The sequence below is a fragment of the Thunnus maccoyii genome, chromosome 21 (genome assembly GCF_910596095.1).
Source record: "Thunnus maccoyii chromosome 21, fThuMac1.1, whole genome shotgun sequence".
In the NCBI taxonomy this organism is placed as follows: domain Eukaryota; kingdom Metazoa; phylum Chordata; class Actinopteri; order Scombriformes; family Scombridae; genus Thunnus; species Thunnus maccoyii.
This window is the reverse complement of record NC_056553.1, coordinates 26920454-26947252: the sequence shown is the minus strand read 5'-3', so window position 1 is coordinate 26947252 and position 26799 is coordinate 26920454. Positions and strand designations below refer to the sequence as shown.

Genomic DNA, 26799 nt, shown 5'->3' with positions numbered 1-26799 from the left:
CTTTTAAAACTGTGTGAGGTACAAATGTGCAGACTAAAAAAACGCTACAATTAAAATCATTAAAAGAAAAAATTAACTGAAAAAAAAAAATTTAGTAAAACAATTTGCCTGTACATGATGTGCATTTTGAATATTAGATTTCAATGTACTGTATGTACATGTGGATATTTCTGCCACATGATCTCTAATTAACTATATCAGTTCCTGCAACCATCTTTGAAAATGTGAACCTGTTGCTGATCATGTGATGAGTGAAACTAAGGAAGCAACATGTGCTTGTGCTCTCACAAATTTGTACGCTGTGTTTGACACATGCATACTACATTCAGTTGATGTGGGCATTCCTTGTGTGTGCTGTAATCCTTATTTACACCGGGGTCCACCTACTTTAGTATGTCTGTCTCTGTTTTTCCTGGTTTGGTCCAGGCCCTTTGGTTCCAATGAAGGGAAATCTTGACGCTCCAGCATACAGTGACATTTTGGACAATAGTGTTCTTATAACTTTGTGTCAACAGTTTGTGTTTGGCCCTTCCCTGTTTCAACATGAAACATTGCCTACACAGAGCTCAGAAGTCAACCCCATCTAACACCTTGAGGATGAACTGGAACACTGACTGTTAACCAGGCCTCATAACCCAACATCAGTATTGGACCTCACTGATGATATTATGTCTAAAGGACCAGAATCTAGGATTTAGTGGCATCTAGCGGTGAGGTTGCAGATTTCAACCGACTGAATACTCCTCCCCTGTCCTGTTTGGTTTGTCCATTCTGGGCTACTGTAGAAACATGACTTTGCAACACGGCGGCCCTGTGGAAGAGGACCTGCTTTCAATTTTTATTTTCATGGGATTAAACACTAATTAAAACATACTTATGAATATTATATTCTGTTTTCTGCTAAGTCCCTCTGCTAGATGCCACTGAATTCTACAGGCTGGACCTGATCTGAGCAAATCCCTGCAACCAGGTTCCAACATCTTGTAGAACGAGACATGAAGGATAAACAAAGTGCATGATGCCAGTATTGGGATGGCATGGTAAATATTGTCATGCATTTATCACTTGAAATGCTTTCCACACATGTGTAACACTGGTCATAATGCTAAAACTATGACTTACTGCTGACATCTGGGTTCTCCAGGTCCAACCGGTTCTTCTGGGCCTCCAGAAATACCTGCAGGTTTATTCCTCTTGCCTGAGACTGATGGTTGATGAATCGAGCCGGGATGCGACCAGAGAGGTCAGGTTCATCACAACCGAAGCCCAGATCCAGCAAAACCTCCTCTGGGTCATCATTCCACAGGTTGAGTATGTCCATCACACTGCCAACAGGAGAAGGGCCAATGCAGCATTACTCATACCAGTGTACATCTCACTATGTACTGTACACTAATAAAGTTTCATATGAAGTGTGTGTGTGTGTGTGTGTGAGAGAGAGAGAGAGAGACAGAGACAGAGACAGAGAAGCAGCGTCTAACCTGAGTGGTCCTGAGTGACCTGAAGTTGCTGAGCTGAGGCTGTTCCACCTGCTGAGAGCTGGACTTGACCTCCTCCACCTAAACAAGTACAATACACAGCAAAGGCTTCACAGTTCCATTCACACGCACTTTTTTCCCCCATGTATTTATTTATGGATTGCTGATATTGTAACCCATTGAATTCCTAATATCACATTTGTATTGAAAAAGGTATATCATCCCAAAATAAGTTCATGATGTTCAAGTTGGTTTCATCATGGAGTAATTTGTCTCAGTCCAAACAGTTTTGACAGTCTAATGATTAAGTTCAAATTGTAATCTGCCTTTTGTAAAAATGCAGTTTACGTAAATCATATATGACTTTTCTGAAAACACCAAGATCAACAATGAATTTCTCCTACTAACAAGTATTGTGTGTGTATCAAAGCCTGATATACAGTACCATACTCCTCTGTGCCATTGACCTCCATTGTTGATCAAAAACTATTAAAAACACATCAATGAGCCACACTATTGCACTGGGTGACATGTTCCTTCATTACCATGAACACACACACTGCAGTTTATTTTGACTCAGTCAAACACACACCATCATGCTGCCACAAATACTCACAAGAGCACAAAATATGGATTAATCCACTGCTGAAGTAGTCCCCAACAAATGTAATATTTTCTTGTGTTTGTGTAACGTTTGCTGAAGACTACACTGACAAGCTATTTTAGGATATCACTGAACCTAGGGTAGGGAAAGGTAGGGAACTTGTAAAGTAATGAGAAAAAGACCAACACATTCTTGGTTTTGTTTTTTCATGGGATTTGTTGACAATAGAAAAAAAGACAGAACCTCAGCCTTATAGTTAAAGGTTAATCTTAATTTTTATTAATTATTGTGGGTTAGACCTACCCAGAGCTGTTTGACAGTGTAGTGATTTTAACGACCAAACTGTAAGATTAATAACTTTTTGTGTTACAGTAACTATGTTACATGTCAGTAACATAGTTACTGACATCTTTTCCATCTTTTGGCAATCAATTGGCTGATTATAACCAATCTTAACTGATGCAACCTTATTTCAAACTCCAACACAATCTACTGCTGCATTGTTCAAAACCAACTGCGCAGCCATGCCCCGTTAGAGAAACTGCAGCCCCCTATCCACGGTGCACAAGATGCAACAGGTCAAATTTCAAAAGTGGAAGATAGATCTTCAAGACATATTTTGAATAACAGCTATTGTGTACTCACATTTTGCTCCTGGTCTTTGTTGATCAGAACCGTCTCTAACCTGTTTTCCTTGTTCTTTTGTACTTACCCCCTCTGCCCTTAGTGATTCATATTTTCTGTACAGCTGTCTAGCATTGTCATAACTTTCCGCCAATCTTTTCCCTTTCTATGCAAACTGTGCTGTGTGCTGTGCAGAGGGGGGAGATGAAGCTTATTTGCCTGGTAAATATAACTTGTAGTTACGTGTCTAACTATATGTTCAGGTCCTGAAGCTGTTATCACAGCCTGAACCAACAACTGTCAAAGACTGATCACAGCAGTATATTACCTTTTAATATTGTTTAAAAATTGATCACAGAATATGGATTCATTCTAAATACAAATAAAAAAAAGATGATATGAAAAAGTGAGTACCATGTCCTTGTAACACTTTCTACAGAGCTCATATATGTATAAACATAACACATTACAGGGAGAGATATTGAAATTTCTTATAATCATTCTGTCCACTTTGCATGAAAGGTTATCAGGTTTCCTCAACATAATGGTGCTCTCTGTAGCCAGATTATCGTTAACGCCTTTATGACAGCTCACTGCTTGCTTCAAGTGAATGTTATGTAATGTACACAAACAAATTCCACTTATCAACCCTTTCAATCTCTAGCTGGAAAAAAATGCTTTTGCATTGTGTTCAATTTATTTTCTTCGCACAGTGTCTTATGAAAACCAATGGTTATTTCAATTATTGACAAGTTTGCAATAACCAATAAATAACATAGACAACTATTTACTACAGTAATATTTTTTTACCATATTATACCATAATAACATGCAAGGAGGGATTACAGCTAGCCAGCCAAGCTTGTTTTGCTTGTAAGGAAGAACAGGACTAATTCATATGATGCCTGACAGTGAGGAACATTCAGCCAGTTCACACATTAGCCTCAATCATACAGTGAGTGGCACTAATAGGATAAATCCCTTCTGTTCTGTTCTTCAAATGTGGCTTGACTAATTCAGGTTACGATGCTATTATCAGGCTAAAAAATCTTGTTAATTCTCATCCAGCTAATTTGGTTCTCTGAAGGCGGATTGAGGATTTATTTGTTAATTCTGGATGAAGTTATCTTGAATAACAAAGGCAATCGAGTACAGAGTTGAAACCATGATAAGCACTCATATTATTAGTGGTGATCATGTGACTGGAGTTAGATGAGGTAGGTGTGTTGGAAATAAGTCTCATTTTCTGTGTACTCCAACAGTGTTACTGCTGTTATTTTGTTCTACATTGCAAGACATTTGTATATGAAAATTGAGTTCATGTTTTTATGGTTCATCCTAAAACATCCAGCTAACTGTCAATAGGCCTGCACTGTCTCTGGTTTGGTTTTAAGGACTTGTTGCCATGACAACAATTCCAGATGAATTTTAAGCAGCTTTGAAGAACCAAAAAATCCACACTCAGGTCAAATTGTCAATGTTCTAATCTGGATAACCCGGTTATCCACATACGAGGAACAGGGCCCAAGTTACATTTGATATTGTGATCTGTTTGTTGACAGATGAAATCTAATCAAATGAGCTTACACTCTGACTGTTTTCAAGTAGAAACATTTGTAGAAATATTTGAATCACCTAAATAATGTTTGCTAATGGTTTGATGAAGTCTGTTCAATACAGATTGCATATAAACACATATCAGACAGTGAGCTGTCATAAACACCAACGCCCTCCATCCTTTATGGTTACAGAGAACACTTTCAAACCTTTAATGCAAAACAGGGTGAGGAACAGGGCACCATTATCAAGACTTATTTGAGATTTTGCAGTGTGTGGATAGTACATAATAAATTGTGTGTTATGGGGATATGCTGAATATGTTATAGATCTGAGACAACACCACAGAACAACAAGCCTTTGAGAGCCATCTTAGAGTCACAGCTGTGTTCACATACAAAAGCCTCAAAAGTAAGTCTCTCACCTTAGGTCTGCATAGGATGAAATAAACGCAGCAGCAGAGACAGAAAAGTTCCCATCACAGGGTTGACATAAGACATTTGTTCTTTTCACAGGAAAAATACTCGTTGGCTTGAAAGTTATGTGATAACATAAACTTGAGTAAAACTCTAAATAATTCACAGTCCTCTGAAACACTTCCATCTTTGCAAAATAAACCTCTTCAAATGACAGTTTGAAATAAACCTGAAATTGTGGATTCTAATACAATTACAATTGTGATGCAACCTGATTAAATTTTAATAGAGCCCAAATCAAATTAATTCCAACCTTTAAATCAAGCTTTAGATTACTAGAGTCAAATACTTTTCCCTTTCAATCACTGGTATCAGAATATCCATACATAACTGCATTTCCTACAATAGATAACTAACAGTTGTGAAAGAATTCCAGCACTGTACTGTGTGATAGAGTTGTCTCACTCTGCACTGCTGGCTGTTAGTGTTAGGCTATGTAATTCCGAGGAGACAGGAAAAAGAAGAATAGAGCTGTCCTTACCGCAGAAACTCCTGGACTGTCCTCACTCCTTGTTTACCATATAAAGACGCTGCAGGGGAGAAAAGTCATGTTATCTGGATGTGGAGGCAAACAGGACAGCTATGGAGCCATAAATGATACAAACTGAGAGGGAAAACATTAGAGGGAGAAAAGAACACTGAAGGAAAAAAGGAAGCAAGAGCACAGGGAAACATTTCCTTGATTTTCTGCTGGTTGAAAGTCAGTACATCCTGTCCAGGTCTGGTGTCAAGGCTCCTAAAGCTATATTAGGCAAGTGTTTCTCTGTCTCTCACCCTCCCTCCCTCTCTGTCTTTTTTCTGTTTGGGTTTTGGCAGTCGCCTCTACCTCCCTCTTCCAGGCTGGGACTCCATTTGAGGCTGGCATGGTGTCAAGTACAAAGTGCTATTTCTCCCTCTGTACTACTATACCTTGTATTTTTTATGGTACAGACCATTTTTGTCAAACCCTCTGAGAGAGATTTATTAGTTTAAAAGAAAAAGAACAAACAAAAAACAGCTCCTTAGATAATTGCAGTTGCCAGCTGTGTGCTCGTCCACAGGGCTCTGATCTCCTTTAAGTGCCATGTCATTTGCTCTTACATAAGAGAGGACACAAATGCAAAGGTAGGGTGGCAGAGAGAGGCTCTCATTGAACTGTGAAGATAATACAGACCTTTGTGTAAACTGATCCCTAACAGGTTGAATTTGATCTGTTGAATTTACAGAAGAAATGTTGGCTGTGCAAATGCCTTTGATGAAACTGAGAAACACTTATTATCTTTCCTGTTGAATGTACCCAGTCGATGTAATCAGCAAAGGCTCCTACTTCATTCTTGCTGACTTACTTCATTGGCTTGCTTAATTCACAGGTCTACAAACATCACACTGACACTGCTGGTTTCTGTTTGCCAAGCCTTACTCCTATATGCTCAAAAACCCTGTCTCCTACAAAATATGTTTATACTCTACTTATTTGCTTTACCAAATACATTATTTAGGAATATTTTGTTTTTCTCTTATCTGAACTTTGACAACAGACTATACATCCTGTTAGGTTTAGGCTACTAAAACACATGATGAAGGTTAGGGGGAGATGGTGGTTTCGATTGAAAAAGTTTTTCAATCAAAGTTCTTAATTAATACCAGTTAATAGACATGACAAAGGAAATTAAAGGACGGACTAAGGGGGTGACATGCAACAAAGGTTTCTGGACGAATTCAAACCAATGGTGCAATTAAATGTTCATTATCTTGAGGTTTCAGCATGCTTAAAATTAAGTACTTTTTACAATATCGTCTGACCACTTCTAAACACAAGTGTTTATACCTGTTCTGAATGTCCACACTTGAAACAGGGCAAAAAAGTCATATCCTCCTCCCTGTTGTAATTGGTTGCACACATGAAAAGTGACACAAGTAGCCTAGTTGTATGGAAGCAAATAAGAGTCATTAATATTTTGAGCTTGTGAAAAAAAATTTGTGCATACAGATATAATTTGCACACGTGTAAAAATGTTTTGTAGCTGTAGAAATATTTTGTGTATATGTAATTAAAATTTGTGCAGGAATATTTCCCAAAGTGAGGAAGTCTGAGACATAAACACACAAATTTCCTACTTTTGTGTGTGACAATGAAGTTACATGAGAGAAGGAAACACAAATTTCCTACCTGTGTGTGTGACACTGAAGTTACAAGCTACAAATTCCAAGTTACGAGTACAAATTTTGACCATTTTTACAGCTGAATCTGATTGGTCAAATGCAGGGTCAATCTATCCAATCAGAGGGCAGATGGTTCAGTTGCGTTCGTCCCCCTGCACATCCTGAATTTTAAGATGGACAACAGTGTAGGTTCTCCCATGACTCAGGTGGGTTTAATCGTGCTTTAGGATGCCATAGATAATAATGGTAAACATTAAATGTATTGTTTATTTAGCTTGCAGTTAGTTCACTTTTGTGGTAAGGTAATGCAGTTGTCCAAATGTGTATTTTCAAGTTCAGGAAGGCTGCTTTATGCACCCAGAATAGAACAGTAATGTAGCTTTAAGATGTTAGCAAATGTCTGCTAGCGTTACAAAAGTAGCAGCATCAATGCAGGCAAGGAACTTTACAAGCTGAAGGCAAACCAAGAATGGAAACATGTACCATAATTGCACATTGTTAGACATGAACACTGGTCCACTCCATTGTATTTATAATTTTGTGGATTTAGGATAGTCTAGCTCCTGTGAGATTACAGAAGCTCTATTGTAAATTTGAAGATAGCATCAGGTTCATATTGACTTGCTTACTAAGATAAAGTTAGCATTAGCTTTTATCTCAGGTAAGGTTGATGGTAAAAGTAAGCCAGTACATTAGCATTAAATTGATTATATTTTCTGCGACCAGTGGACAAGAGCACAGCAGGTGCGGTGGAAAATGGTGCAGAGGTGTCAGAAATATTGTGGGGGGCGCTGTCGAGCCATTCTGCCACACCCATGCCTGCCACCTATACAGTATTACAGACTTGAAGAGCTGTCATGTGTGTGCAAAGTTTTGTGAGTTTTCAAACATGTGTAGCCCCTTAAAAACAGCTTTGTATTTTGTGGTGAACAATATGTTGCCATGGCAACACCTTTTGATGAAAACTCAAAAGCTTCAAAGGTCATCATTATCAAGGTCTTACACCTTGGCTGACCAAATTATATGTGTTTCTGGCTAACCTGCAAGGAGTACTTCGCAAAAGAGTAGTGCTTAAGACTTCCTGTTGCCAGTAGGTGGCGCTATGACTATGACTCAATATGAGCCTGTACTTGCCTTCAGACCAATCAAGCATGGGAAAAGCAAATTTGGAAAAGATCTGATCATGCAGAGTGAAGTTATAACACTTTGCTTGTTCATGGCAAAACATCGCAATTCGCCGTGCCACCACAGCAAAGGCGTCCAGTGAAAACTCACCATTTTTAAAAATATGTAATCATCAAAGGCTTAAGGCTTTTCTGACCAAATTTCAGATGGATCTGTTCATCCAGCTTGGTACAGCTCATAAAAGTACAGAACATGTAACTTCCTGTCGCCAGTAGGTGGCGCTATGGGTATGTCTCAATATTGACACATAAATGTATTCAGGATGGGACCCTCATGAAGCATGAGAAATTTACGGCAGATTGAACAATGTACATTGGAATTATCAGGACTTCCTGTTTTATGGCAAAACATCAAAATTTGCTGCATTGCCTTGGCAAGGTCGTTCAGTTATAACTCATGATTTTGATAACTTTTGATCACAAACTGCCCTTTTTTTCTTTTCATCATCATTGTCACATGATGATTTATTGAAATGTCTTTCTCCCCTCATTCTTTTCTATTTATTTATTTATTTACTCATTCATCCACTCTTTTTTTACTACCTACCATCCCTTTGTTTGTTTTTACTATTACTGCTAACACAAATATCATCGATTCAAATATTTTTATGCCCAAACTCACTCCACACAGCTGCTTCCCTGCAACAATCACACATCATGTCCATGCATATCTACAGTTAATCTTTCTGTTTCAATATTCTACATGCTATTAACCTGTATCCACCCCTACCCTCTTATCTATGCCATTCCTGTGTCTTTGTTGTTGTAAACAAAACAAAATTTTACAAAGGGAGAGGGAGGAAGAGAAGAGGGGAAGAAAAAAAAGTAAAACAATTACACTTAACCTCCTCACTAAAAAACCCAATTTATTCAACTTCATGTTCTCTTCTCTCTCTACTCGCATTATTATTTTTTTATTATTTACTAATTTATTTTTATGAACTTGTTTGTGTAATCATGTATCTATCTTTTGTCATATTTTACTCTGTTATGTTTTATTCATCTCTCATCCCGATAACTGAATGATGAGACCACCTCAGACTGGGCCCCTGGGGACTGGGGGAGGTTGAGGTGCTTGAGGGGCTGGATCTGGGACAGCTTGGAGTCAGAGGACCTGATCCCAGCTAAGCCCTTCTCCAAATAGAAAGATGCTCCTCAGACCCAGTTGAACAGATCCCTCCTCTAGGGGTGGGGCTGTTCTAAAGGAGATCTGACCTCCAACAGACCAGCCTGGTGGCGGCCTAAAGCAGGTGAGAGCAAAGAGAGCAAGGAAGAGGAGAAAGGGAAAAGAGCTAAAAATTAAGAACCTAAAAAAGGGATAAAACAAGCAAACAAACAAACTTACAAAGAAAATTCTGCCAAATTTCTGCCCTGACCCAGGTGTCCTGAACTGACCCGCCCTGGATCCACACAACCATTTTTCATACAGTGGTCGCATCAACAACACAATTCCTAACAAATAGACTATTGGCTGGAACAGCACCACATTGTCTGCCAGCAATGCTCATTCCTCAGAGTACAAACAATCTTAGATGTGAAGTGTGATCTATGCTGACATGCTGTCAGCATAGATGCTGTCTGTCTCATGCAAATGGCGATGTAGTGTGTTTGATCAGTGCCCACCAGTCCCAGGTTGAGTGCTCCTCTATAGACCCCAGTCACACACATGTCCACTGTCTGGAAGTGATATAAATGCCAGTGAGGATTCCCCCTACTCTGGGGCCTGGCTCCTAGCTGACCTTCAAGATTTCTAGCTCCTAAAACCATAACTGCAAAATAATACAAATTTCAGTACCCATTATGTCCCTGAGCTGTCCAAAGCACTGAAATAGGAAGAAATAGGAAAAATCCAGAGGACTGATGGACAGAAACTAATGGAGAGAAATAAAGACTGGGAGACAGATGATCCAATGCTGCTAAAGTTCCAGCCTGACCTTGATATTTGCTCTACTCTCTGTTCATATAAATTTAAATACAGTAACACACATTTACATACCTGGAGTAGAAGTATGAATTTTCATGTGGGAACCCCCTGCTCCCCCATGCCACTCCACCAAAACTCACCACCTCAAAACTTTCTAAATCTGTCACTGGTGAGGAGTGAGGAGACTCTACACCCTCCTTAGTATAAATACACTGGAGATTCTGGCAACTCTCTCTTTCTTTCTTTGTGTGTGTGCTGGTGTTGGAAGATGCACACTTACGGATAAATCATTAGCTTGTTTTCCTAAACAGCAAGTTTGGCAGGGTCTGCCTGTAAAGAATCCCTGCTGAGTATGGCACCTTACAAGTCCAGGATAAGAAGCTGTTTACCTTCTACACCCAGAGCCAGGTCATCATCACTGCTGGGGTTCCTCCTCAGAGGCTCTGCAGGGGACACAGGACACAGCAACATGACCAACCAGAAAATATTATAAGCCATAGCAGCACAACATTTCAGCAGGATGGGTTTATAAAACATACCAGAGGAATATCAGAGGTGACACCAGGGGCTATGAGGAGAATAATACTTCCACCTTTGCATGGTCCATGAGTTTAGAACAGCTTTTCTCTGCTAATGTTACCTTACTGCCAAAATAACCCAGGGACGGACGTGGCACAACACGTCTGAAGCAGCCTGGCTGCAGCAACTGAAGCTGCTACACTGACCATGAAAGCCATGTGCACCACTCTGCCCCGCCTTTGATTTTTAAAATCTGGGGCTGTAATAGTTCAGACTAATTTGTGAGTAAAATTGAGGTGTGATTATTTTTTAGTATTACAATTTGACAATGGAAATACTGAAGGATTACACAAAATCAGTAAGTTGCTCTAAAAAATACAGGGATTGATTGAGTGTGTGTTGACCTATTCATATGTTAAGAAGCTATACTGATTTTAAGTATCTCTCATTAGGTCTACATTTTAACCATGCTATTGGCATGGCTCTAGGGATAGCAATGTCAGTCAGTCCGCCATTAGTCACTAGCCACTGGTCCAGTCTGAAATATCTCAACAATTACTGGATATATTGCCATAAAGTTCTCCACAAACATTCATAGTCCCAGGACCTAGCGCTAGAGCCACTAGCATATCTCTAGAGTCTTCTAAGCTAATAGATTTTTTTGTTGTATTAATTGGATTGAGTTAATGGTAAAACAAAAGATTATGCTCACAATATTTTGATTATCAAATAATTCAGGCACAGGTTAATAGTAATAATGGGAGAACAAACAGAATTGCTAGACATTTCTGCTAAAGTGTCATCGTGCTCTGAGTTTATTGTTGTGCAGCTGGATGGTAGCTGCCCATGCACCCCTGCTTATATAAATACTGAAAGAGGTTTTCCTTACTGTAATCATTCCTCCTGTTTATACTGGCTATTAAAAGATCCCCTTCAAATGTGCTTTCAATGTACGTGATGGAGGCCAAAATCCACAGTGTGTCCACACAGTCATTTTGTGCAAAAATGCATTTAAAGTTGATCTGAAGCTTATATGAGGCTTCAGCAGTCTGAGTTAGTCGTATCAAGTGGATATATCATATCAATCTGCCACATTTACAGTCTTTTTAGCATCAAATTCCCTCTTTGTGTTTCCTCATACAGTGTTTCCCTGTTGAGCTGGAAGTATAGTAACAAAAAGAGGAACTTTGGCACTAAAAAGACTAAAGTTGAAAAACATCTACTTGATTTGACTCATTTGGATGGCAGAAGCTTAGCATTAGCTTCAGATAAAACTTTTAAGTATATTTTTGCACAGAAGGAGGACTATGAATTTTGTCCCCCATGACTTACATTGTAAGTGCATTTTGAAGGGATCTCTTAATGGTCAGTATGAACAAGAGGAATGATTATGGCAAGAAATAATAATTTCAGTGTTCATTTGGACACCTGACGGTTGTTTTATGACAGACTTGAAAAACTTTGAACCCATCCTTTAAGTCTGCCTATTGTCAAACCCGTAAAACTGTCAGGATGTGTTGCTTTTAAATTTGTATGCTGTGGCTTTACAGACAAGTTATTTGTGTTTGTTAATCTGTGCTACCTACCTTCACTGTAGTCTGGATGACTTTTTATAGTAAAACAGAATTATTTTTGGGAAAGTCTAAAGTTCCATTTAGGCCCCAAACAAACTTGGCACAGCAGATAAAGGTAGTCTTGTCCTGAGTGACAAACAGCAGGGCAGGTCTATGTGAAGGTTGACTTGGGGGGTTGATGTTCCCATAGTTTTCTCAGCCAGCATTTGCATGCTGTTTGAATGGGCTGGCCTCAGAGTTGGCCTCGGGTAGATGTGTAGATGTGTCTCATTATAAACATTTTATATTCTAAAGTCTTATGGAGGAAATGTGAGTGTAAAAACACTCTTAAACCAATAATAATACGTGTAGTAATTGATATGAAGAAAAAAAACTCAGTATGTCAGTATGTTTTGGAAAAGTGCATTAAAAACAGTCTTGATTTTTTAAATATCTATGATTTCCTTGACTAAACTACAAGACTATTAACAAGACTGAATGTAGCTATGAATCACATCTGCATTTTCTCTCACTCAGTAATGACTTCTGTGACATAGTACATGCAGCCTAAACATCCATTTTCCACTCCACATTTTAAGCAGGTCGAGCTCTTGACTGGTCACAACTTGACTAGAACTCTTCCTCTTATTCTACTCTACTCCCTAAAATGCTCACTAGACTAGTAATGAAATGCTCTGAGCCAAACAGACAGCGTACTCACGGTTATGTGTGACTGAATCACAAGAGAGAAGACAATATAAAGTTGACACAGAACAAATACGACAGACACCTCTCAACAGTTTAAACAGAAGGAGAAGGATTTCTATTGGGCTTACCTACAGCTTCTGTCATTGGTTCATGCTTTGCATCCCCCCTGCAAACAGGGACAGGTCACATTTCATTAGAAGGAGGGACAGAACACAAGAAACACACGTATGCACACGCACACGCACAAACACACATACAAACACACACACATGCACACACACACACACAGGTGATGTGGGCTACAGATTATAATAGTATCATATTGTGCAATATTATAAGTAAAATAAATAAATATAATATATAATAAATTAAAAATATTAATTCTTTTTACACTAAACTCAGTTTTTATAAGCCTATGATGCGGTTAATACACGTCTTAGCTAAGCATATCATATATTATTTTGAGGATCAGTTGGGCTACTTCAACCATGTCTTCTGGAAATTACATTTCTGTGAGTCTGTGATCCCAACAGATGATAATGTTGGTGTACATGTATCCACCTTTGTTTCTGAGAAAAAATATCTCTGTGACCACTGGTCTGATTGCCATAAAGTCAGATAGGGATATTCATGATCCTCACAGATTAGTGACCCCTGACCTTGTATTAAATGCAACATCAGATCATTTTGATGAGTTTTGACCAAAGTGCCGTGTTGACTACTTATAATGAAAGCTGATGGCCACATTCTATTACATTTTTCACCAATACTCATGGTCTACAGCAGATGACTGCCAATGTTTTGTGGTGAGCTCATTGCCCTTCTTCACCATCAGGCAAAAATTCCATGTAAAAATGAAAATTTATATGTACTGATCTTCTATTGCCATTAGATACAGAGACCAGAGCATTATGCTCCCCAGATGATGATTTCATTCTGGACAGTCAGCAGCTTTCCTCTTGTGCAGCCTTGAGGCTTTCCCATATTTCCCATACAAGCCATCTCAGTGCCTTTCATGAATGGATTGCTAAATTACAAATGAATGCATTTTTTAAACATGCCTTAATACTTCAATTAAAAAACACAAAAAAGATGTGTCACGTTTCAGCCTCTCAGAAAGACCACAGAATGGAGCCGAGTAGGCAAAAGTACTTTATGCAAAACAGAGATTAGTGGAACAGGCGCTAGCTCAGAAGCAGGGTGAGACTTTGGACTTCTATAAAGCATCACACACCAGCCAGAGCTATGTCCAGATAAATGCAGAATTTCTGCATAATGAAGTCCTTCAAACAAAATATGTCTCTGCTAATCTAACCAGTTGCCAGGAGATAAGCTTTATTGCCTATCATAACTGAACTGGAAGGTGGGTAGATTCAAATTCTATATCATAATATGTAATATCAAATGTTTAAGAAATAAAAGTCTGTTTGTCTGTTAGCATTTATAAGAGTCTGCATTCCCATCTTGATACTCACTCAGTGATGGTGGTGGTGAGCCATTCCCTGACACTGTCCTGGCTCGTGCTTCCTGTAGTTGACATGATGCAACAGATTATAATGATGCCTGTGAAAAGCAACCATGGATGCCAAATAAACATAGCACAAAAAGTAAGGAAATTTGTATTTGGTAGTTTATTTCTTTGTTGTAACAATGCTTCTTGGCAATAAATCTTATACCGTTGGAAAGCCTGTTTATTTCCCTTTTAAATGGTGCCACATTTGTAAGGAACATGCATTTGTGGGATGAGCAGCAGACTTGAGTATGTGACTTGCACCCATGAAAAATATGCCAAATCTTCTCTGCCAATGCCAAACAGCTTATTCTGCCATTGACTCTTGTTTGGTGATTGGTGGATTGGATGATTGAAGTTTGAAGAAACAAGACATATTGGCAATTTAACAATTTATTCATTTAACAAACAGGAGCCTCAGTAACGTGTGGAAGAAGCATACACAGCCACAACAGCCTGGCACCTCCTCCTCATGCTGGTCACCAGCCTGGTCACACACTGCTGCGGGATGGCATCCCATTCTTCAACCAGCATTTGTCGATTTGTGGGGTTTATCAGAGACTACCTCCAGAATTTGGGAGTGGAAAGGATGGAATGGCCTGCCAGTAGTCCTGACCTCAACCCCATTGAACACTTGTGGGATCAGCTTGGGCGTGCTGTCCGTGCCAGAGTGACCAACACAACCACGTTGACTGACTTGCGACAAATGCTGGTTACGTTATGTCATGTATTTCCATTTTTAAGAGCTTTACTTGTGAAACAGAATACTAAAGAAGATGTTATGATCTCTCCCTCGCCAATATCATACGATATCAATGGCTTTTGATGTTTAAGCCCCTTTACTGCAAATCAACTATTTTTCCAAAGCATACCATATCATGTTTTTCTACCCTCTAAGCAGCTGTGCAATTCCAATTTTTATACTACAAAGAATCAACTATCATGGTGAATAGTGTTGGGCAATATGATGATATATACCATGAGACAGTATACATTTGCTGTTACCATGATAGCGATTACTTTAACATCTCAAATATCTCTGCAAATCAATGAGCAGGACTGCTTTGTAGTAAAATTATATTTTTTTAAATAATAATAATTTGCATTTGTGCACCTTTATTTATCACGTATTAAATCCACTGGATTATCCAACAAGATTTTTTTCTTTTCCATAAACAATATCTCACTTGATTTTACAGAAAGATACACAGGTATTGCAATGTAAAATGACTGTTACCATGATGGAAGATTTTATCTATATCCTCTAATCCTCATGCTAAACATCATGTCTGGCATCAAAACTGCATTACTGTGCACCAGTAACAGCAGACCTGATGATCACTGATGTTGATTGTCATAGTATATGTTAGTAAATGGAAAAAATAAAAATACTATATCACACTTTGAACAGTGATTGCTATTAACTTTAACTCTATCAGTAATACGCAATTTTAAGTAAATGGGATTAAATTTGATAAATCACTTTAACATACAGTACATTTTCATAGTTTCCATACCGTGAGCATGTTGATTCTGAGCTGTGATAGGCTCAGGTAGGTCCATGTGGCTCCAGTGGACCCTGGATGCCACCAGATTGGCCCTCTTGGGAGCAGCTCCTTCAGATGTCATGACAGGAAACTGCAGTGTGAAACCACACAGAGGAACAACAGGTCATTGATTTATAAGCCACAGATGCACAAAAAACTGAAAAGCATACACGGCAATGCACACTGCACTTACCTTTGTGGTGATCGGACTGAGCCAGATAATTCCTGCTTTTACATTGTGCTGCCTGGCTGTTCAGCAGCAGCAGCAGTTGGTGTGAAGATAAAACATTGTGTGAGCTGAAATTCCTCCAGAGCAGGAGCTCACAGGCGGAGCAACACAGACAGCAGTTATCATTCAGCTACCGTCCCGCTTGGTAAACATGTCAGAGCAAAGGAGGGACATACAAATGACTCGGTCAGACTTCTCAGCCCTACAAGGAAATATTGCTTCCTGGCTGTGTTGTTAATGCCTTCCACTGCTTCCTGCTCCTCTTTTATCAGTTTCTGCCCGACTGTGGTCAGAGAAGGATACACTTTTCAGGAAATGTCGTCACGTTCCTGGCACTGTGCTTTTAAATATATTATTCAGTCTTAAACTGTCATTTATAAGCAAGAGAGAATGATCAAGAAAGTGATTATCTAACAGTCTCTCTACTTAAGATACTGTTAGTACTTCCTCATGCCATCTGATAGCTTCTAAAGCTTTATTTCAAAAGACTGTATGTTATAAATAGAGGGTGAACTCAGCTTAACTGTATTTTTAAAAGGAATGACTGTTGCTCTTATCAGTGTTTTGTACTGAAATATTGATTATTTTCATAACACAGTGTCTGTCTAGTCTCCTGTCGCAAAAACAGCCTTTCTGTCCACTGCAGCAGGAGCATTTGCTCTGTGTGCATATGTATATCTTCATGCAAATTTTGTGGTTTTATGATGTTAAACCCGGTTTGACACACATTTACTCTACCAGCCCTCAGCTTACCCAGCCTATCCACCACTTTGCTGCCATTATTATTATTTTTATATATCTTTTCCTGACAGAAACTGTACTTTCTATGTATTTGAAGAGGCACTGAACATTGCTGATTACCAGAGTGGGGCACACTATCAGAGGCCTGGAGCAGAAGTGGGTTTTTAGGCCATAAACCTCTTGATAAACTTAATAAACAACCCCTTAAGGGTTGTAATGGCAAAAACACAAATAATCAAACTTCAATTTTGAAAGGGAATAGAGAGAATGTGCAGAAAGCTGGGCAAAAACTGAATGTATTAAACCCAATTTTAACCCTGAATTGGTCACCCCTGACTAGTAACTAGTTTATAACTAGACCAAATTACTGCCAGATATATGTCATTTGACTTGCAGTTTGGGGTCACGACACATGATTACTTACTAAATGATCAACACTTGGGTTCTCGGATGATTGGTTGGATTTCTGGCATGTGAGAAGTTTTGGTCACCTATCTTGCAGTTTTATAATTCAGTCAAATATACATTTCACCTCCACAGAAGGCAAAACAATAATGTTTTGTATTTTTGCTTGAAAATGACTTTAACAGTTAATTGATTTTCTGTAAAACGACTAATTGATTAAAGAAGTAATCATTGTAGTGTATATAGAAGCAGCTGCACAGAGTAGGGGTTAAGGGACATTGCATGGCAACTCACTGACAGTGATGAAAGTGGTGAATCAACAGTTTAAATTTAATTTAAACTAAAAATTGAATTGAATTGAATATAAATTAATTTGATTTAACTTAATCAAATTCAATAAATCTAGCTTTGATCATTACATTAATTGACTTCAATTTTATTTATAATTCAACTTGATTTAATTTAATTACTTTGATTATTTAATTTAATAATTTGATTTGACTTACTAATTTAAGTTGCTAATTAGATTTAATGTAGTTTAATAATGCAGTGTATTTTGCATTATCTGCTTTAATCATTAAATTTGATCAAAATCATTTAATTTTATTTAATTTTAGCATTTAATCATTTAATTTAATTTGTTTTAATAATTTAATTGAGTTTAATTTCTGCTACACTACCATCCAGTAGGTGGTTGTATTTCATCTGTAAGATGGTTTGTCAACCATCAATAATACCCAAGAAGATTAGGTCATCTGTCAGTAAAGGAACCCTCTGTATTGCAAAGTTTCCTTTTCTCAAGTGATCATTGCTGCTGCACTAAGAATATATCAAATAAATGTATATTATAAAAACACAGGGTTCTGAGCCAAGTCACTGGGCCGATCTTATTGTGATTGCTGCTGGCTCACATCCTGATTAACTAGGTTTAGGTCCATACCCAACAAAGTTGGTGAGGGAGAAGGATTTGAGGGGGGAAATGGGATAAATGACTATCGCAAGAGCATGAATGCTGTCTATGTTAGAAACACAGAAAACATCCTCCTTTATCTTGCATATACAGAGGAAGACATCAAAATTAAAGCAGATCCAGGACCATATCATACCATGTTAAAAAAACAGAACATAGGGCACTTCAATTTTACATTCATCTGAAATCAAGTGACCCCCAGACATAATTATAAAGCGTTTATCTGCCAAGAGCTGAGGAGTCCTGCAAATCCAGCTGCTCCAAACACTCTGCTCCAACACAAACAATCTCACCTAAATACACTGTCAACACAAAGAAAACATACAGTGCATGTCACAGAAAGACATCAGTCAGTTAAAAAAACAAACTTTGCAGCAGCAGACTAAGACCAACATATAAAAGATGAAAGACTTTGTACAGGCCATGGTGCAGATTTTCACATTTAGAGCCATATTTACTCACAGAATGAGAGTATAGTGTCATCCTGATCTGTAGACAAAATGCTGGTTTGCCAATAAACTAGACATATTGTACAATTGTTATGTTGTCTTAATTAAATTAATCATCTTTGAAATCATTATTTTGAAAGAACATGCAGCTGCCAAAGAGAAAAGGAATATTTAAAATAAAGCCAGTATCTGAACAGTTAGTCATACGCTCCACCAGATGTAGTATAAGATTTTTACCACTAGATGTCTCTCAGAGACTAAATTTGGAGGTATTGCCAGTTATAGTTCTCTAGTGCTCAGGTGCAGCTGCTGCCCGCTGTTTTATAACACTGCCAATGCAAATGTTTGCATGTTTTGCGAACTGTGAAGAGAACGAGAAATCAATTAAAGTCACCACCTTTTTCCCAATAAAATAAAGAATATATATAAAAAAAATGAAGAGAAATCTGTTAGCTCACTCATTGTGTGAAAATATACAGAGGTAGAAAATCTTTGACCTCATAATCAGTATCACATGTAAAAAGACACACCTTTTGGTCATGTAGTGTTTAAAAACTAGGACCAGAGGGAGTGTGTGAATGCACAGTGAGAAACAGTCATACTGGAGAATGTGAGCTTCTGTGTAGTGCAGCAGTTCAGTGTCACAGTACAGTAGTATGATCTTCTTCAGTCAAAGGCAGCATTTGTTTTCAGATGTTGAAGGAAAGTAGACAGACAAGTCTCTTGTCCACTGTTCAATCACACTTAGGCCACTGTACCTGTTATGACATCACTGGTTGGATTTGTCACAAAAACCTTTTCTATGAAAGCATTTGCTTTCATACAGGAAGATATTTCCTTATTTGGTATTTTGATGATGGTAGTGGAGAGCGCTGTCTCACATGTCGCTCCAAAGCTGTTCACTTGGGTTGAGCTCTGGTGACTGTGAAGATCATAGCATATGATACACATCATTTTCATACTCATCAAATCATTCAGTGACACAAAATGAGACTGACATCAGAAATCAGAATGAGAAAGACCTGTGCTTCCAAAAGCACAACATACTTACACGGTGGCAGAGGAGGACAATCAACAAACAACCCATGATCTATTTAGAATACACTGTACAGTCCAAGGTTAGTGCCGCTCAAAAGTTCTTCATAAAGGAAGACTGTTAAACATAACTCAGTGAAGTTTGCTCACACTTATGAACTATGCCTCCAAACTCAGGTTCAATATGTGTAGTGATTATTTCCTATTCTTAAAATGCCACTTAAGGGCTACTTTGAAATTCTGTAGTGACGAGTTGCCCATACTATGGTGCAAATATTCAATCACAATATAATTGAGCACAATCAAAGGCTACATTCACATTACAAGCCTTAATGCTCAGCTCAAATGTTTTAGTCAGATCTGATGTTTTGTGTTGATGGTTCACATTCATGTTTAAGTGACATGTATCTGGCTCTGGTGTGAACACTGTTGAGGTCTTAAGCTGCCATGCATGCGCAGATTTAACTGGAATGTGACCTGCGTGCCTACAGTACAACAATAATGTAATTTGTATGAAAGTCAAATCAGAAACATGGATGACATGGCTGTGCTAGCATTCAGTTACAATAAGTTCCCTCCAGTTTGGCTTGAAAAGAAGCTTCTCCATAAATGTCCAACAGATTTGAAACTTTCTTGTCTCTCCATTGACCCCCATCACAGTTTCTGCTGTCCTCCATGTTTATTGTTACTAGGCTGTGACGTGCCAACACTGAATGATGACGACAGGCAATATGCGCAGAGAAATGAGACGTTAAAAAAGACTAGAAGTGTGTGGTGGTGTATTTATCTGCAGAGACACTGCCCTCTGCCTGTATTTTCTTATTTTCTTATTATTTTGCTGTCTTTGGGACATTTCTGGGCATCAACCTTTGGCAGTGGGTGTGTATCCCCCAGCTGCGCAGTGTGTGAGGTCGGGACTCGTAGCATAGCGACCAGGTTAGATCACTGTCTGTCACTCTCCTCTGCTCTGCTCTGCTCTGCTCTGCTCTGCTCTCTGTCTCTGTGCCGGAGAGGCAACAACAGACAGGGTGAAGCTCTGCATTCACACAAAATCCGGCAATGCGGCACCTTCCTGCAGGGTTGTGCAGAGGTGTGGGTGTGTTTATATGTGCTTTATAGCTAGCTGCCATGAAACAATCAGAAAATAAAGTTTTATTTACCTGATTCATTTATTTCTCTCTCTCTCTCTCTCTCTCTCTCTGTCCCTCTCTCTCTCTCTTTCTCTGTCTCAGCTCGCTATGGACGAGCTAGGGAGGAGGGGCCAACTTTAAGTGCTGTGTTTACAAACACCAACTGACAAATCCTGCATAATATACAGATAATATACAGAGCCAATCAGTGACTGCTACATATAGTGCACACATTGCTCAGTTGCTTCAGCTGAATTGTGTGTGCAGAGCTTATTCCTGCTGTTCTGCCTCATTGTGTGCATGACTGACCTAAATGTAAGTAATCGTTCATCTTTATACATACTATTTGAAAAATTCACTTGTTAACTTCCATATTTTGACATTTGTTAATGGTTGTTTGCCCAGCCACAATTTATGACCATATAGCATAGCCACAGATTGGATATGAATCAGATCTAGGACCACATATGCAAGCGGCCCAGACCTGATATGAAAAAATCTGGTTTGGTTTTGTCACACTTCCATTCCACTTCCAAAAAAATCACCTCTGAGTCACTTGGAGGCAAAAAAAAGGATCTGGGACACTGCAGAATGTAATGTAAAGGTAGCCTTATGCTGGCCTTACAACAAACGACTTCAAGTGATTTCACTGTTGCAGAGAAATTTCCAATGTCGAAATAAAATCATGAGAGTTTTGCTAGAGTTGTGGCGGCGCACTCCCGTCATCTCGATTGTTTGGTGTAAGGTGGTCATAAAACTCAGTCCAGGATGTCTAAAGTCAGTCTTTTTCTTGTCTTGACATTCCAATGAAATCAAACATGTTTAATATTATCAGAAGTTTTTAGTCTTCTTGGCTAATGCAAATAGTGAAGTTCAATGACGTGAACATTGTCAACAATCAATAGGTGCGCTCTCTCCAGCACCAAACAAGAAGCAGCAAACCGGGTAGATATTAAACATGGCAGGGACTCTGGGGAGGCACAAGAACATGAGCAAGTCTTGGATCTCTTGGACTGAGGAAAAGAGGAGAAGCTAGTGGAGTTGTGGAGTAACCAAGAGTGAAACTTTTGTAGGATGGACAGACCTTGCTGTCCCCATTCTCTCAACCAGGGTCATGTCCACATTCTGTCTCCTCTTTTTCTTTTTGGCTTGTTTGTCAGAACAAACCACTGTTTAACCCAGGTCACTAATGAGTAAAATGTAAACACTGTAAGAGGGCAGAGACTTGTAACTCGTGGTGCAATCTCATGGTGCAAGTGGTAGTCTCTCAAGTGGCCTCTGTGTTACATATCGGCAGCCGGTGCTATGCATTAGTGAGATGAATGGTGCTACCACAGGGAGAAGATCTGCGGCAGATGTCAGCCAACGTTATCCATGAAAACCTGTTGAATGAAAACTCTGAATGCCCGAATTAGCCAGGTTTCATCATTTCTACAATCATCATTTTCCTGCCAAGGTAGTAGGGTACACTGCAGCCAGAGACTCTGACCATTCATCCATATCCCCAATTCACTGACACACACTTTGCCCAGCACATTCCCATTCCCTTTTAACTTTGACTTAACCCCTACCTGACTAAATGGACAAACTCCTTGGACTGCCTTCCAAACTAAGCCTAACGAACTAAGAACCACTAATAACTGTGAATTATGTGGTGTAGTGAAGGGGTCACTTACATCTAAATTGATTCCTCTGTGTTTTATTTGGTTGTTTATTAATGGTTGTTGTTTCACCATTTATTGGTTATTGTGAGGAATGAGTATAAATGAAGTTTATATTGATATATAATCTGTCTTAATATTTACCTTATATGGATCTAAATTACCTAGTTCAATATTGAGGTGCACCTAACCTTTAAAAAGAGAAATCCTTAAAGTAGTTGGGTTCAACACTGAAACACAGACATTGTGTGAAAAAGGTTATTGATAATAATTAGGTGCGATTTTGTATGGCTATAATCAATGTTTGTTATGCTTAATTTTTTTTTTCCATTTTTCAAAACATGGTACCCTTTTCTATGCAAACAAATTCTCCCAAGCCCTCTTTGAATGTTGTCATCAGTGTAATTGCTCCTCCTTATTCCATATCCAGGATCCTCTGATTATTCTTGTCCACACAATAATGTTTAGCTATCATACTTGCTGCAGATACATACAGTAACTTATGCTATGACTGCACACACAAGGGCAGCTGTGGCCAAAAGCTGCTTCTGTTTCTGCTCCATTGTTCAGCAGTTTTTCTTCCTCTGAATTTCCACCAGGATCAGGATGGGAAGTAATATCAAAAGGAATCTAGTTGTAGTCTTGCAAATAGTGACCCTGCAAGATCCTCAGTCTTTGAAAAATCTTATTGTCTGTGACTTGTGACACATCATCTTTAGATGTGAGAGGGTGTCAGACTTTAGTCTTTTAAAAGTCTTTTCAAAGTCTTCTAGTGGTAGGAATTAGTCTCTCTCACAAATTAACATTTAACCTCCAACTCTCAGTTATCCCATAGCAAGGATGTGTGTGGCAAAGCAGGATTGGGGTTAGCGAGATCACTTCAGGTTTAACCCTGGATTTTCAGGGTTACAACGGTGGTTCACTTCTTACCAGGGTACATCTCCATGGTAACTTATGCTGAACAGTTAACCTGCTCTGGAGTCAGTTAGACCTCATCACTTGTTAACTACTTTTCCACTCTTTGCTTCATAGCAGAAACAGTTACATTACTTTTAAGTTTTTTTTATGTGACATTCAGAATTGTTCATTCATCATCCAACTAAATAGCAAAAAATACTCACTTTATACTTAAGTTATATATAACTATACCTACATGTATTTTAAGCCTTTTTTAATATTTGGAAATTATTTCTAGTGTTTCTTCATCTTCTTATTCTATTATATGATTACAGGCTCATTTATATTTCACTTTGTTGAATATGACTGTTTGTTGTCCCTAAACCAGAAGTATTTCGCAGGTACTTGGTATCACTGTTTCATCTCATATCATATGAAGCACTTCATTCATGGTTCTGAAGATGTTGCTCATTTAATTAACAACCCTGCCTCTTTCACATGAAGCTGTATAGGAAAACCCTGAAGTAACTGAGCTAGCTGATAGCAGCTTTGTAGTATTGGTTATCTGGACCACCAATGTTAGGCTTGGAGAAGGCACCTAACGAAAAGATATCCCCGGTATGTTGAACTTGCCTCATAGTATAGGCCCCCGGTGTTCAGAGGTGTAAACATAAATGACACAAAGATTTACATGTGAAAATGGCTCCTACAGTATGTGTGTAAATGCTATTGTCTTTATTTGTGTGGAGGTAATAATATGTAATGATTTTGGTGTAGAGATGTAATGATTTCATAGGCCTTTTCCATACACATATACTGGCTTTGCTTGACTTGGTTTGACTCGGTGTGTCAGCCCAGCATGGCAGGGATTTGCATCTCCATTACAACAGGGCTACCCACTTGAAGGTGTGTCTTTAACCTATTAAAGGGCGGCTGTGGCTCAGGAGGTAGAGCGGGTCGTCCGCTATTCGGAAGAGCGGCGGTTCGGTTCCCGGCTCCTCCAGTCCACATGCCGATGTGTCCTTGGGCAAGACACTTAACCCCAAATTGCTCCTGATGGCTGTGCCATCAGTGTATGAATGTGTGTGAATGCTTAGCTTCCTCTGATGGGCAGGTTGGGACCTTGCATGGTAGCCCCTGTACCCATTCAGTGTATGAATGTGTGTGAATGTGATTCGTAGTGTAAAAAGCGCTTTGAGTGGTCGGAAGACTAGAAAGGCGCTATACAAGTACAGTCCATTTACCATAAACCTATGTCTTTAACCTATAAGCTTCAAACCACAGATTCTCTCTGATCTTCAGCAGACATGAGTTGAGTCTTGCAAGACACATTTGTTTGAGGAGGAGAAGGGGGGTTGTCATGGGTTGGCCACAGTCAGTGAGACATCACCGCAACCTGCTTGGAGGCAGGTCCGGCACGCTTTGGCCCGACTCCAGAGATGGTCCATCTCAGTGGCGAGTTAGCACAACTTGGCACATTTAAACTGGTGATGGAAATGCAAATCAGTGCAGGACAAAAATGCCAATGAAAAAAACCTATTAGTGTAGCCATGATCTATTTAAAGAGCAACCATCTGGTAAGAAATTCCATGTGAACAATAATTTTAGTCTCACATGGTAGCTTAAAAAGCTTTTACATTTCATGAATTTTACTATGCATATCTGTTAGGGCATTTTCATATTGGAAGGTTAGGAGTTAGGGGTCAGGGTTAGGGTTATGGCTGAAAGGAACAACCTGTTTTCATTCCCAGATTGTCAAATGCTATATATAGGCTACTATTTATACAACTCTGGAGATTTTTTTTATCTTTTTAATTCTTGTTTTTTGGATTTTATGTCAGCATGACATAGCCTATTCAATTGGAATCTGTTTTATTAGCCAATGAAAGCATACACAGAATGTGTCTTGGTGTTTGCTCCCAAAAGATGCAACAAAGAAGAATAAAAATAGACAAAAGGAAAGTAATAATGATAATGAAATGTATAAAAGTAATATAAAATTAAATTGTAATATTAGTAATATTAAAGTTAAATTGAAATTTTAAAATCTATTTACAGAATAGAATTTACAGGGGAATGTGAAATGTAGTCCAGTTTGATAACCCCATTAACTTTAACTTATTTTATTTTTGAGTTATCAAGGACACTTTAGTGTTTTTTGTGTTGAGAAATGTTAAAGATATAATTAAAAGAAAACCTGAGCACAGTGACAGTGAGGAAAATACTAAATACTAATACTAAAATACTTATTTATAGCCATTTTGTTTGTTTTTGCAGACAGAAACTTGAGAGTCACATGCCATGGATGCAGTCTAACAGGAAAGAATAGACCAAAAAAAAATGTGGGCATCTCACAATTATTGTGAAAATAATATGTTTCGCACTGCCAACCTTGCTATTACACATTTTGATGTGAGACTGGGTTGAAATAAAAGATCCCTATCACAATTTAAATCCAGTTATAATTGTTTTTATTAGCATGGTAAACTATCTGTCCTGTTTTAAAACATATGGAAAGCCTGGAACAGCAAAGTGACTCTATTAATCTAAATACATACAATACATATTGCTTTTTGTTACTTGTCACTTTATTTTAAATGCAATGTTTCTGTCCATGTCAGGTCCCTTTAGGAATGATGACTCAATTTTTTCCAGTGATCTGATTGATCAGTAGGGGGGCTGTTGACCTGATTTGATCTGATCCTCTGAAGTTCAGCTGCTCCACAGCAGCTTAGCTATGCAGCATAGGTTACCATGGTGATCTTGCTCTTAAAAGTCAGTGAGCTTTGTGATTACTAGAAGATGTGAATTAAGTCCAAAGAGATTGTGGCAAAAGTTTGAAGACTGTATTGATTTGATTATCTAAAGGAAATAATGTTTGGAATTGTGTTTATAGAAATAATATTGCATTATTCAGTTGTCTCTCAATCCTAAAGGCATAAGTAGCATGATGTTGTTATAATGCTGCAAAACCTCTGAAGACAGTTCAACATTCAGGAGTTACTTTCATTACTGACTTGAGTAAAACTTTGACTCACTGTGACTGAATATGGCTGTGCATGTTTGGTGCAGGGCTGTACCTTCTTTTATAGGGGCCAAAGTGGGTATTATGAATTATGGATTTACAAAAAAGCTTTTGAAAGCTTGTGGACATGACAGTGACCAAAAATTATAATACAATACATTACAGTTTGACAGTTATCAGCCAATGTTACTTGGAGGCAGAACTGTTACTGAAGCCACTGGCTGATTTATTTACAGGGACACATCATGAGCACTAGTGCAGGAATAGGGGGGACAACAAGTCTTTTGTCCACCCCACTTTCAGGTGTTAAGCTAATAAAGTGGTAGCATCTAAGCCATGTATTACATTCATAGCAAAAATGTAGCCTATTCTAAGATGATGGACCTTTAAATCCAATCATAATCAGAACACAGAGGACCATGAGTGTTATG

General features: G+C 38.6%; 1 protein-coding gene across 1 annotated transcript in view; it reads right to left on the bottom strand.

Annotated features, from left to right (window-relative positions):
* The window catches only part of itprid1 (ITPR interacting domain containing 1), a 48143-nt gene extending 31948 nt beyond the window's left edge, over positions 1-16195 (bottom strand). Inside the window, exons 1-8 of the mRNA XM_042400236.1 lie at positions 16020-16195; positions 15797-15917; positions 14245-14296; positions 12898-12935; positions 10379-10432; positions 5221-5269; positions 1482-1559; positions 1123-1325 (exon numbers count right to left, since the gene is read on the bottom strand). Of these exons, the coding sequence (XP_042256170.1) occupies positions 1123-1325; positions 1482-1559; positions 5221-5269; positions 10379-10432; positions 12898-12935; positions 14245-14296; positions 15797-15908 (586 nt within the window). The 5' untranslated portion in view covers positions 15909-15917; positions 16020-16195. The remainder of the gene's footprint in view (positions 1-1122; positions 1326-1481; positions 1560-5220; positions 5270-10378; positions 10433-12897; positions 12936-14244; positions 14297-15796; positions 15918-16019) is intronic.
* Between the last annotated feature and the right edge of the window lie 10604 nt (positions 16196-26799).